Here is a 13,966-nt window from a genome sequence, read left to right as displayed (position 1 = left end):
GAGGGTCAGCGAAATTCAGGCTCTGTCTTGCAGAGAACCGTACACGGTTTTTCACGATAATAGAGTGGTTCTGCGAACTCACCCATCTTTCCTTCCGAAGGTGGTGTCAGAATTCCATATCAATCAGACTATATCTTTACCGACTTTCTTTCCCAATCCGGAGACTCCGGCTGAGAAAGCATTGCATTCTTTAGACTTGAAAAGAGTGCTGAAATTCTATTTGGACAAAACAAAACCGATTAGACATTCTAACCATTTGTTTCTAAATTATGGTCATTTAAGAACAGGAGAGGCAGCGTCTAAACGAACGATATCAAGATGGATTGTGTCTTGTATTGTTAACTCTTACCAACTGGCTAATAAGCGATTACTGGCTAGGCCAAAAGCGCATTCCACAAGGGGAAAAGCGGCTACTGCTGCCCTCCTTAACAATGTACCAATTTCCGAGATTTGTAAGGCTGCTACATGGAAGTCTGTGCATACCTTTACTAAGCATTACTGTTTAGACTCGGATGCCCAGGTGGGGCAGGCCTCTCTTAGAAATCTATTTGCATGAATATATATTCTTTCCTGCACTTCTTTCAGACAGTCCGCAGAGTTTAGGAATGGGCTTGCTAATCTATTCAATGTTTATGACTATTGATGAGGATCCCCTGGAAGAGAAGGATAAGTTACTTACCTGTAAATCATAGTTCTCTTCCAGGGGTATCCTCATCAAAGTCATAAACAACCCACCCTCCTCCACGGACTCAAGTCTCCTAGAAGTGCAGGACAGATTATTTTTCTAATCAGTTACACAGATTGTCACCGTAAAAAAGTACTGACCTAACTGTGAACCAACTGTCACCTTCCCTTCACCCCTGAGGCATGGTGGGATACTGGAGGTGCTCAGGGTCTTAAAGGCACGGTGCCAAAGTTTTATGGTTCTCCTGTGTTAACCTGCATGCAGCCTATTGGCTAAGAATGCTTCATTGTTTTTCAATGTAGTTTTTTCTATTTTTCTCTGCTATTTACTGCTGTTTACTTCCCTAAGTCCAGTTTTTGGGGGCTTAGGTAGATATTTATGATCTATTGTGATTTTATAATATAAAAAAAAAAAAAAAAACTTGCATAGAAATAAAGCATTTTAGCCTATTTATGATTATAGCCTGCATTGCTGTTTTACACATGATAATATGTATGTATTTTATATATATATGCTCCGGGGTCCCCGCACAAGGGCGGGAATATTCAATGTTTATGACTTTGATGAGGATACCCCTGGAAGAGAACTAGGATTTACAGGTAAGTAACTTATCCTTCCCCACACTCACAAAGTACAGGAAAATGGATCTGGAGTTTGTGGGGAAGTACAGTGTAAAATAGTGACCAGCAGTGAAAGGGTGCATGCACCTGTTCACGTATGCTACAAATGGCAGGCCTGCAGACAGTGTGCATGGGCTCCCTTGGGTTGCATAATACATATTGTAGCCCATGGGGTCCCTTCATGTACCAATGCGTGATGGTTATGCAGATGGTAGCCGAGGTTTCCTACCTCCAGATTTCCACAGTGTAGGTCAGAACCGACATTCTGAATACACAAAATCCTCCGCTGTGGAGAGAATGGTAACCCAGCACAACCCTGAATAGTTTCATGTAGATGCGGGCTACAGATGCTCCTTCAACCCATATTCAGATGTTCAAAATACAACTGCAACCTGAAGTAGCCCAAGTTCATTTGTCAAAATGGGGGAAGGCACACTGTCTGTCGTTTATGATAAGACCGTACGTTCTCCTTTATACTTCTTTATACAAAACATCATAGCTATAGCCAGCACATTTCATTCCTTCACAGAAGGGGAACAGGGGAAGCAATCTTGGCATATTTTATTGCAAACCCAGTATTTCATCCTCCGTTACTGTGTGTGTTGGGTTTCATATGAAACGCCATGTGATAATGAAGCTACACTCTATCTTTGAATAACCTAATGAATTCAAAACTTATGCCATTAAAACATGAAAGTTAATTACAGTGTTATAAACATTAGCATATAAGTGCATTCTATTTAAATCACTTTGATGAACTCTACGTCAATACATCAGGGAGTTCATAAATAAAGCTATCAAGGTCAAATAAAACACCATTTTCAGGTACACTATCAATTGGGATCAATTGGCAAGTTATATTACTATATTTGAGGGATAGTAAATAAAGCCAAATAGTGCACGTATATAATAAGCCTGTTTGGTCAGCCCCATAAATACAGCACCATCTCCCAATTATATTAAATGTATAGGCGTGTCATATCATAAATGAGACAAACCCATGTGGTCAAAAACATTGCATTTGGTTACTTGAAAACTCGCAACTATTCGGTTCATGTGTTTTTTATGATGTATTGGACCCTTTAAACTGCTAAACGAGTTCCTCCTGATCTCCCAATAACTTTCAATAACTGGCCATTGTAGGAAGTTGGCTCTGTAAGCACTATTTCAAAGTAAGGAATAGTATGCACAGAGTCCAAGGGTTCCCCTTAGAGGTAAGATAGTGGCAAAAAGAGATAATACTAATGCTCTATTTTGTGGTAGTGTGGTCGAGCAGCAGGCTTATCAAAGGAGTAGTGTTAAGCATTTGTTGTACACACACAGGCAATAAATGAGGAACACACACTCAGAGACAATTCCAGGCCAATAGGTTTTTGTATAGAAAAATATCTTTTCTTAGTTTATTTTAAGAACCACAGGTTCAAATTTTACATGTAATACTTTGAATGAAAGGTATTGCAGGTAAGTACTTTAGGAACTTTGAATAATCACAATAGCATATATACTTTTCAAATAAAACACATATAGCTATTTTAAAACTAGACACAGTGCAATTTTCACAGTTCCTAGGGGAGGTAAGTAATTGTTAGTTCTTGCAGGTAAGTAAACCACCTACGGGGTTCAAGTTTGGGTCCAAGGTAGCCCACTGTTGGGGGTTCGGAGCAACCCCAAAGTTACCACACCAGCAGCTCAGGGCCGGTCAGGTGCAGAGGTCAAAGTGGTGCCCAAAACACATAGGCTTCAATGGAGAAGGGGGTGCCCCGGTTCCAGTCTGCCAGCAGGTAAGTACCCGCGTCTTCGGAGGGCAGACCAGGGGGGGTTTTGTAGGGCACCGGGGGGGGACACAAGTAAGCACTGAAAGTACACCCTCAGCAGCACGGGGGCGGCCGGGTGCAGTGTGCAAACACACGTCGGGTTTTCAATTGGAATCAATGGGAGACCAAGGGGTCTCTTCAGCGATGCAGGCAGGGGGGGGGCTCCTCGGGGTAGCCACCACCTGGGCAAGGGAGAGGGCCTCCTGGGGGTCACTCCTGCACTGGAGTTCCGATCTTTCAGGTCCTGGGGGCTGCGGGTGCAGGGTCTTTTCCAGGCGTCGGGATCTGGGAGTCAGGCAGTCGCTGTCAGGGGGAGCCTCGGGATTCCCTCTGCAGGCGTCGCTGTGGGGTTCAGGGGGGGCAACTCTGGCTACTCACGTTCTCGTAGTCGCCGGGGAGTCCTCCCTGAAATGTTTGTTCTCCACAAGTCGAGCCGGGGGCGTCGGGTGCAGAGTTGCAAGTCTCACGCTTCTGGCGGGAAACACAGTTGTCTTTAAGTTGCTTCTTTGGAAACAAAGTTGCAGTCTTGGGTGAACAGAGCCGCTGTCCTCGGGAGTTTCTTGGTCCTTCTAGAGCAGGGCAGTCCTCGGAGGATTCAGAGGTCGCTGGTCCTGGGGAAAGCGTAGCTGGAGCAGTGTCTTTTCGAAGTGGGGAGACAGGCTGGTAGAGCTGGGGCCAAAGCAGTTGGTGTCTCCGTCTTCTCTGCAGGGTTTTTCAGCTCAGCAGTCCTCTTCTTCTTAGGTTGCAGGAATCTGAGTTCCTTGGTTCTGGGGAGCCCTTAAATACTAAATTTAAGGGCGTGTTTAGGTCTGGGGGGTTAGTAGCCAATGGCTACTATCCCTGAGGGTGGGTACACCCTCTTTGTGCCTCCTCCCAAGGGGAGGGGGTCACATTCCTATCCCTATTGGGGGAATCCTCCATCTGCAAGATGGAGGATTTCTAAAAGTCAGTCACCTCAGCTCAGGACACCTTAGGGGCTGTCCTGACTGGCCAGTGACTCCTCCTTGTTTTTCTCATTATCTCTCCTGGACTTGCCGCCAAAAGTGGGGGCTGTGTCCAGGGGGCGGGCATCTCCACTAGCTGGAGTGCCCTGGGGCATTGTAACACGAAGCTTGAGCCTTTGAAGCTCACTGCTAGGTGTTACAGTTCCTGCAGGGGGGAGGTGTGAAGCACCTCCACCCAGAGCAGGCTTTGTTTCTGTCCTCAGAGAGCACAAAGGCTCTCACCGCATGGGGTCAGAAACTCGTCTCTCAGCAGCAGGCTGGCACAGACCAGTCAGTCCTGCACTGAACAATTGGTTAAAATACAGGGGGCATCTCTATGATGCCCTCTGTGTGCATTTTTTAATAAATCCAACACTGGCATCAGTGTGGGTTTATTATTCTGAGAAGTTTGGTACCAAACTTCCCAGTATTCAGTGTAGCCATTATCGAGCTGTGGAGTTCGTTTTTGACAGACTCCCAGACCATATACTCTTATGGTTACCCTGCACTTACAATGTCTAAGGTTTTGCTTAGACACTGTAGGGGCATAGTGCTCATGCACATATGCCCTCACCTGTGGTATAGTGCACCCTGCCTTAGGGCTGTAAGGCCTGCTAGAGGGGTGACTTATCTATGCCACAAGCAGTGTGAGGTTGGCATGGCACGCTGAGGGGAGTGCCATGTCGACTTATTCATTTTCTCCCACCAGCACACACAAGCTGGCAAGCAGTGTGTCTGTGCTGAGTGAGGGGTCCCTAGGGTGGCATAAGACATGCTGCAGCCCTTAGGGACCTTCCCTGGCATCAGGGCACTTGGTACCAGGGGTACCAGTTACAAGGGACTTCTTTAGGTGCCAGGGTTGTGCCAATTGTGGAAACAATGGTACATTTTAGGTGAAAGAACACTGGTGTTGGGGCCTGGTTAGCAGGGTCCCAGCACACTTCTCAGTCAAGTCAGCATCAGTATCAGGCAGAAAGTGGGGGGTAACTGCAACAGGGAGCCATTTCTTTACAGCCATGTTGTACATGTCAGAAAGAGGTGAACGCTCTTATACAATCCTAAAAAATCACACTCGATTATCGCCGAAACCGCATTTTGGTAAGGGACAATAAAACCATTCTGTTCGCTTTGGAACCTCATTTGTAAAGAGTTGTTTCTGTTTCTCTCGATTTAAAATGTCTCATGGCATAGTTTCAGCACAGGAGCGCGTATCATGTGAAATCGAACACGCAATGTAACTGAGGATGGAATTCAGTGAAGTATTACAAGATCGCTTGCCCTGAAGTTCCGCTTATTGTAAAATAACGTTGGCGTGGCTATGATGTCTTGTATAATGAAAAATATTGATCAACCACTGGGTTATTTGGTCTTCTTATCACAGACAACTGACAACAGTGTGCCTTTTTTCTTTTTGATGTTAAGACTAACATTCCAGTACTGGTCCCCTTGTGCCCATTGATGGCCCTCAAAGACACCCTTGGAGCCCTGGGTCAAACCCTGCTCTGGTCCCCTAGTGAATCATCAGATAGCTCAGTGCCATCATCCTGCCCCTGGTGACACCGCTTTTCTGACTTAACACCCATCCCCTGAGAGCTTGGTGGTGCAAGCTTCCACCAAGCTCAAGAAGACAAATTCATATACACTCCTGACTAACCATCAAGTCAGATAAGTAGTTTGAGAGTAGACCTATCGTAAGAGGGTATTTTATTCCATAAATGTAGCTCTCCTGTTGGTCAGTGCCAGCTGTCTTCTGGGCTACTGCGCTCAACGGTGTCTGGGACTCTGTAGCTCAAGTCCTCTGGGTGCCCCGGAGGATCTCCATCTGGTATTGACCCAAGCCAAATAAGATGGCTGTGACATTTCTAAATATACCATCTGTTGCGGCCTGAATGTCACGGATTACATTGGATGAGCCATTGGTACTTGCGTCACTATCTGTTGCACGCCTGGTTAAGGTCAACGGGTTTCTCTGGCAATTATTAATCGCCCCTTATGGACTTATCTTTTGATGGGACTTGCCTTTTCAGAGATAAAGCAGACTCTGCTCTGGAGCATTTCAAAGAAAGCAGGTCACAGCACATTCCTTGGGCTTGTCTGGTTTTGCCACACCAACTGCATCAGACTTTTTCAATCTTTCTGCGGCTTTGTCAGGACCACCCTGGCTCAGGTCTCATCTGCCCTGGATTCTGGAGACTGAATGGAGGTACTGGACCTGCAGGATGCTTATTTTCGTATCCCCGTCCTGAAGGCCCACAGGCGCTGTCTGGAATTCATGGTGGTACAGGAGCGTTTGCAGTTTGCTGTCCTCCCTTGTCGACTTGACTGGTGTCAAAAAAGTGATGCCAATGGTTGCAGGACATCTTTATAACTTGGGAGTTAGTCTTCCCCTGTGTCAAAGACTAGCTGGTGAAGGCAAGCTCATCCCATGCAGCCATCACCCACCTCCAGACTATAAAGTTTCTCCTGACTCCTTTTCAGATGCTCCCTTTCCTCTGAGCCATTCTTGACTTGTTCTGGTATTGTCTTTCAACCAGAAAGGAGAGTCCAGGACATTACATCCATGATCCTGATCTTTGAGCTTCTCACCTGGATTTGAGTGAGGTTGACAGAGGCTGCCGGAACTGATGGCTTCCTGCATCCTGCTGTTCTAAGCATGCCAGGTGGCATAACTCAGTGAATTCAACATCAATAGAACTCTATCACATCCAGATCTCAGAGGAGACTGAAAAAGACCTGCAGTGGTGGTTACTTGACCGCAATTAGGTCTGCGGAAGACCAGTCTTCCTCCCCAACCAGTGAAAGTTCCTCGCTTCTGGGTTAGGAAAGACACTTGGGAGAGGTGGAGATCAGAGGCCACTAGTATGCGGTGGAAGCCTGGCTTCACAATAACTTTCTGGAGATGAGAGCCATCCACTTGGCATTGAAAGCCTTCCTGCTGCCAATCAAGAAAAGGCTGGTGCAGGTGCTCATTGACAACACCACCACCATGTGGTACTGATTCTGTATGGCGTTTGGCATTGTGGACCTTGTGCCATGAGGTGCTGCACCTCTGGAAATGTCTGGGCCATCAAGGACTCTTACTGGTGGTTAACCATGTGGCGGGATCTTTAAACCAACTTAGCTGTCGAGGTATAGTGGATCACAAATGGCAGTTACACCCAGAGTGGTGTAAAGCCTTTTACATTAACGGGAAGAACACTGGTGCTAGATCTGCACTACCACTGAAAACGCACAGTCAGCAGTTCTCCACGTTGGATATCCAAAGGTGTCTGTCCCTCGGAGAAGCCTTCAGTCTTGAGTGGAACTTGGACTCCTGTATGCATTCCTGACAATACCTCTCCTGCGCAGAATTCTGACAGTCTGATCCGGACTGACCGGGCCCAAGTCATTCTAGTGGCTCTGGATCTGTACTCTGATAGGCTGCTTCTCTGAGATAAGCTACTATCACAGAAGCAGAGCAGGGTCTTGTAGCAGCCCCTCTGCAGTATACACCTCCATGCTTGGAGATTGAGCTTCGATAGTTGAACACCTTGGACCTTCCTTTGGAGGTGGTTGATGTCGTCTTGCCAGCCATGGGTCCCTAGAGAAAGATTGTGTACACCTGTTGGGATGCATTTGTTAGTGCAGTACACAACAGATAGACCCCACTTCTAGGCCAGGTTATCTGATGTTTTGTTTGATCTGTCCCTCACCCAGCAAGGCTCTGTTTTGGGAACAGTTTAATAGTACTTTTCGGCTTGTTCAGCCATCTTACGGTTGCTGGCTCCGCCTTTATTATTTAAACCACCTGTTGTGATGCACTTTTTGAAAGGACTCCTCATTTGTTTCATATTTCTCACTTTGCTATGTATGCCACAGTGGGATCCTATAACCTGATAAGATTTGATGCGCACTCCCTTTGAGCTGCTGCACAGTTATCCCTTCTGGCTTCTCACCTTCAAAAAGTGTCTCATTACCATAATATCAGAATGGCTGGTGAGCTCCAAGTTCTTTGACCCAACCCACCATATATCACTTTCTCCCCAGACAAACTGGTTTTACGAACTCGGGCATCCTTTCTTCCAAAAGTAGCGATGCCATTCTACATTAGTAAAAACATCACTTTCCTTGCTCCAGCTCACCCTTCTTAGAGGAGGAGAATGCTTTTATATTGATAATACCAGAGAACACGGAGTGAACAATCAGCTCTTTGTCGGGTTCACAGAAGAGAATTGGATCCTTCTCTTCATCAAGATCTGCTACATACTGGCTAAGAAGCAGCCTCGGGAAGTGTTAAGGACTTATTCTGTCAGAGCCCAGGCTGCTACCACTGCATTGATAAGCGAAGTTCCTGTCATGGACATTTATTAGGCGGCTACTTGGGCGTCTCTGCTTACATTCATGAAGAACTACTGTCTGGACAGACAGGATCGCCGTGATGGACAGTTCACCCACTCAGTCCTACAGGAGTCTTTGGTGTGAGCCACTTCACAGAACAACCTCCGAATGGGTATTACTTTGGTATCTGTTCAGGGGGGAAGGAATCTGTAGTTAGAAATCTGTCAGACGAACAAATGACCTACCTTTGGTAATGTTCTTTCTGATAAAGGCTCTGTCTACCTGCATATTCCTCACCGACCCACCCATTATCCCTGTTTGCACACTAGTCAGTGTCAGTCTGCTGCTGGGGCTACATTTTTGGGCACAGACAGTCTTGAAAGCCACTGACCTCAGTGTGCAGGAGTAATGCCTGTACATGCTCTGCATGTCATTTCCAGAGCGGAACAACATAAGTGTGGTGTCTCATGGCACCACTTTACCGCACAGAGATACTACTCAGAAGTGTCCAGATCCAGTCAGACTCTTAAGGAAGTATTTAAAAGGTGAAGAATCTGCGGTTAGATAGTCTCTACCAGAAAAAGCTTTAACAAAAGTAAGTAACTTATTTGTTGGAGCCAAATAGCTTCTATGATAGATGATAGCCCAGTGCATCTCTTTGCTCTGTTCTCTTGTTTCTTGAACTCTCAAAGGCCTCTAAACGGATTATGTGGCATTTGGAAAGCATAAACATTGCCTCTGAGTCTGCTGCATGGAAACAAAGGCAAATATGCAACATTCAGGATCTTAGGTTTGTTGGCAGTTGCACTCCTGGAAATCTGTAAGACTGCTAAATGGTCCTCCATATATACCTCTGGTATGTGGCTGATGCCAGATGTGGCAGGACATACTTTGTAAACCTTTGCTGTTTAATCAATTTTCCCTTTCAGCATCCCTGCCCCTAAGTACTGTGCCTGTTTTGGTCATTACTCACAAGGATACTGGTGGTATTGTTACGATTTTAATGCAAGACTCATGTCAGCATCTCCGTTAAGTCTGTTTATTAATGTTAAGCCAAATTGTGGGATCCTCTTTCCCAGGGGAATAGAATACTAGAGAAGTAGTTAATAATGTAGGTCCACAGCTGATAAGGCTTGTTTTCTCACATATTAATTGTTGAGTATTAAAAAGAGCCCTAAAATGTCAATATTTTGTTTCCAATAGGTCGAGGTCTTTGATCTTCTTTTTGTAACTAAGGAGAGCAATTTTGAGAAGACCTACATCGTACATTGCCACGACTGTGCACGTAAGATGTGTAGAGGCTTGGAAAATTTTGTGGTGCTAGAACAATACAAATTGGAGGACCTAATGCAAATCTACGACCAGTTTACAATAGTAAGTAAAGGCAAGCCGTGAGTCTATGGAAAGGTGCACTTTATGGGTGAAATATCAATCCCATCTAAGATCTCGTGAGCACAGAAAAAAAAAAAAAAATTCTCTTATGCTCTAATGTTAACCTATCAATGGGTCAGCACTGGAATGTAAAGCAGAGATGAGACGAGCTGATGTATTTACATGTATGGTAAAGTGCAGTATTGTGATAGATGCCACTTTCTAATTCTGTAGTGTGTGGAAGCTGAAGGGCCATTCAAAGTGACAAAATATCAGTCACTCCCCAGTGAAGACTTTGTGTAAAGTGTTTAACATAAACTATAAATCCAAACATAAATGTTTAGATACTGTTTTACAGAAGTATGATTGCCTAGAAAGACACTTGGCTTTATGAGCCTAAATATTGTTTTGATTGCAGTGGGGAAAATTATTCCATTTGTTTCTTTTTTTTTTTTTTTTTAGGCTCCTCCCTTGCCATCTTCCTCATCCTGACATTGTTCCATGGACAGTAAATGAGATTGTTTCTGATATTCAGGAAGTTATGAAGTTCTGCACCACTTTAATTTTTTAAGGATTTTTTGCTTTCCCCACAAGGCTGCTGGCTGAAAGCTGTGTCTATGCAACCTTCCATGTGCGGAGTGTCAACCACCTGGACAGGACAAAGTACTGCTCCTATCCAAGAAGGACTTTATTGAAATTATGCTGATCCAGCTGTTCTTCAGATAATAATTCCATGTTTTGTAAATATCTGACAAAACTGGCACCAATATACAAACTACTGACTTGAAGACCACCTTTTTGTATTTCTCATTTTCTTTGCAATTTTTTCATCCATTTCTTTTTTTTTTTTTCACCCTCCACTACCCTTTCATCTTTTCCCTTGGAAAAAGTACTAGCTTAGTTGGTCATTTCTTTATAAGATAGATGAGAATTTTAAGTCTTCTTGGACAACTTTTTTAATGTGAAAATTAGGTGGGATAATTTTTTTTAAAGCTTTTATGTTTTTCGGTCTTGTTTTTGAAACCATGATGGTCGTTGCTTTGGTTTCCTAAATAAAATAAATGTAAAAAAAAAAAAATTAACAGCCAAGTCACAAAGATAAATGGGTTGCACATAGACTAAGGAATAAATTTCAGATTTGTGATTTGTTTCTAATCTTGATGTAAATTTACACTATTTATAAATACATATTTATTGCTTGAAAATATTTGTGTATGGAATGCTGTTATTTTTTCCAGATTACCTGCCATTGAAATTTTAAGGAGTTGTGTAATTTCAAACACTTCTCCTATTACATTTTCTATATGTAAATAAAACTGCTTAGCATTGTACAGAAACTTTTATTAAAATTGTTTAATGTTTAAAGAGTTTCTATTGTTTGAGTTTTAACAAGAATCTATGTACAGTATCCTGCCTTGTGTTTTTTTTAACTGACTGGATTTATATTAATATATATATATAAATATATATCTGCAAGTGTTTATAAGTTGTTCAAAAGATCTATATTTTCTCATTGAAGGTGTTTGTAACATATATGGTAGATTGGTGTCTACTGTAAAGTATAGCTTAAAACATTTTTTAAAATTTCTAACTATATACATACATATATAGTATGTATCTCTAAGACCATCTGACTGTTTTGTCAAATTACGCTCATTGCAATAATGTAATAAACTGTTGCTTGAAAAATATAGCAACCCAAACTACAGCATGGTTGTAAGTAAAGTAATGTAGATAGAGATATTGGATCTTAAAGGATCTCTAATGTTATTCTTCGTTGGTGTTTGATTACTAACTAGAATACATGCAGTAGCGCAACTCGGTTTCATTTTCGGTATATTACATTGATCTCTTTTTTTTTTTTAAGCCCATTATGCAGTACTGCTGTATTTTGTAAAATCGAAAATTAACCAATTTGATTCTTTAAGTATGAAACAAGACTATGGCTTAGCAACGAAGAAGCTACTCAGTGGTAATAATCGTTCTGGTGAGTAATCCATCTGTGCGCAGGCTCCTTACCTCATGAATCCTCCTATGCTGCCGACTGATAATTGAAACGTAACATGGCTCTCCAGCGCCACCAAGTGGCTCCTTGTCGGTGCCCATTCTGGCTTTTGGACAGACGTGATATCACAGAGCCGTAAAAGGCACCACCCATTGTGCTGTTGTCAGTTCCCATCCTTTGGGACAGGGCTACCGAAAGAAACAGAAGTCCAGTGCAGATAATCAGTCGGAACTAAGTTACTAAAGAACATTCACACACCTAACTGGGGAGGTGAACAGGGTCTCTGGAATCTGTAGGTAGAGTATCCAACAGGAAAGATTGTTACTAAAGGTAAATAACTTTTCATTTTGGTGGATACTTCTACCTGCTGTTTACACACCTCATGAAGAAATACCTCATGAAGCGGATCTGAGGGACATGAAGACATATGCCAAGTATGTTTGCATGCATTTTGGGACAGAGTGGAGCATAGCTTGCCAATTGACCAAGATGACATGGCCAATCGTGCAACACCTCATTACGGATGTCTAGGACACAGGAAAGTACTCAATTTGCTTTTGCTTGGATGTGACCACCTGAATAGGGCAATCTGGACCAGTGTGGTGCTTCACCGCTAGGCCTCTGTACACTTCATCTGCTTCTAGTCTGAAGTCCAAAATCCTTCATAATCATGCCTTTCAGTGACTCTAGGCTCTTTAGAGAGAAGGCTGACTTTGTCTTAGAAAGATTTAAGGAGAACAAAGCTACTGTTCGCTCTCTAGTTCTAGCTCTGCCTATGCTACAGTTCCCCCAGCAATCTTGCCTTTATGGAGGGTTCAGTAGGGGATACCGGCAGAGTTACATCAGCATGTGTTGCATCATCAACAGGCATCCTAGTCCTTTTGAGGCCGAGACCGGGGATCACGCTGACAGCGTCCAGTGCCCCATGGACTACCTGCTTCCCAAATACTAGCACCTTCCACTCCACTCCCCAAACTTCCTATGTCACCCTCAGCAGCAGATGATCACTCGGTGGGAGGCCTCATTACTTCTACCTCCCTGGGTGGAGTAGTATCACATCCAACAAATGCTTGCTCCAGATTGTGGAATATGGTTCCCCTTGCCCTTCTTGTCACATCCCCCAGACCTGCAACCCACACCACAACAGCTCTTGAAGGACTACTTGTCAATATTCTGAAGTTCAGGTTCTCTTGGCCAATTGACCTCTTGTCACAGCAGAATGGCTGGTTCCTGCTTCCCAGCCTACACTAACTGCACCTCCATGCTTGGAGTGAGAACTGTGATAGTTGATGCTTTTGATCTCTCTCAACGTTTTTTTGCCTGGTGTTCCCTGTAACATCCATCCCTTGGATGCAAAGTTGTCTAAAACCTTATTTTCTGTCTTTTGCCTAGCAAGGCCATGTTGTGGCTACAGTTAAGGGTTATCTTTCGTCCTGGTTACATTTGCCAGATCAGCATTAGCTTTTAAAATCATCTTTTGTGCTGAGTTTCTTTAAAAGGCTGCTCCACATGTCCCCACCAACACTTTTTTTGATGCCTCAGTGGGACCTTAATTTGTTTCTCACTTACCTGATGTGTAGTCCCTATCGGCAGGCAAGGCGAGTGACTAAACTCCAGACCCGCCAACTGGGGAGGTACTGCTTTGGTATCTATTCAAAAGTTGAGATATCTGTAGTTAGAAGTCTCTTATCAGAGCAAGTCACTTACCTTCAAGAAAAACTTTTCTGGTAGAATATATCTAACTGCAGATTCCTCACTTATCCAACCACCCACTTTCTGTTGAAAGGACTTGTAAAGTCTACTAATACGTTCCCAATTTTACAGATCAGCACACTGTTATTTTGATTTCTATTGGCTCTGACCTTCAAGCCACATTACTCTCCAGCATCTGCTTCATACAAAAACAATTCCAGCTTGTTGTGGTAAGTGATAACCACTCAAGCCATCAATATCACTTTTCCAGCATCCAGTTGTTGTACAGTAGCATCTATAAACACTCCTCTAGCATTCAGAAATAGAAGCAAGACTAAGGCAAGCACTATGGCCCAGGGGTTTGGGAGCATATTAACCCAGTTTGGGACTTATTGTATTTGCTAGTTAGAGAGACTTTACTATGTGCCTGCAGAGACGTGTGGTTTGGCCACTACTTCAAGATTCTAGGCTTTCTGTCT

At 43.7% G+C, this 13,966-nt stretch overlaps 1 protein-coding gene across 2 annotated transcripts in view; it reads left to right on the top strand.

Moving 5' to 3' along the window:
* Positions 1-10,705, top strand: part of KDM6A (lysine demethylase 6A) — a 709,557-nt gene extending 698,852 nt beyond the window's left edge. For both annotated transcript variants that reach the window (XM_069204190.1, XM_069204189.1), the window contains 2 exons: positions 9,623-9,793; positions 10,253-10,705. In XM_069204190.1, coding sequence (XP_069060291.1) covers positions 9,623-9,793; positions 10,253-10,282 — 201 coding nt within the window. In that variant the 3' untranslated portion in view covers positions 10,283-10,705. The remainder of the gene's footprint in view (positions 1-9,622; positions 9,794-10,252) is intronic.
* The last annotated feature ends 3,261 nt before the right edge of the window (positions 10,706-13,966 follow it).

The sequence above is a fragment of the Pleurodeles waltl genome, chromosome 8 (assembly GCF_031143425.1).
Source record: "Pleurodeles waltl isolate 20211129_DDA chromosome 8, aPleWal1.hap1.20221129, whole genome shotgun sequence".
Classification (NCBI taxonomy): Eukaryota; Metazoa; Chordata; class Amphibia; order Caudata; family Salamandridae; genus Pleurodeles; species Pleurodeles waltl.
This window is presented reverse-complemented; position numbering and strand designations above follow the sequence as displayed.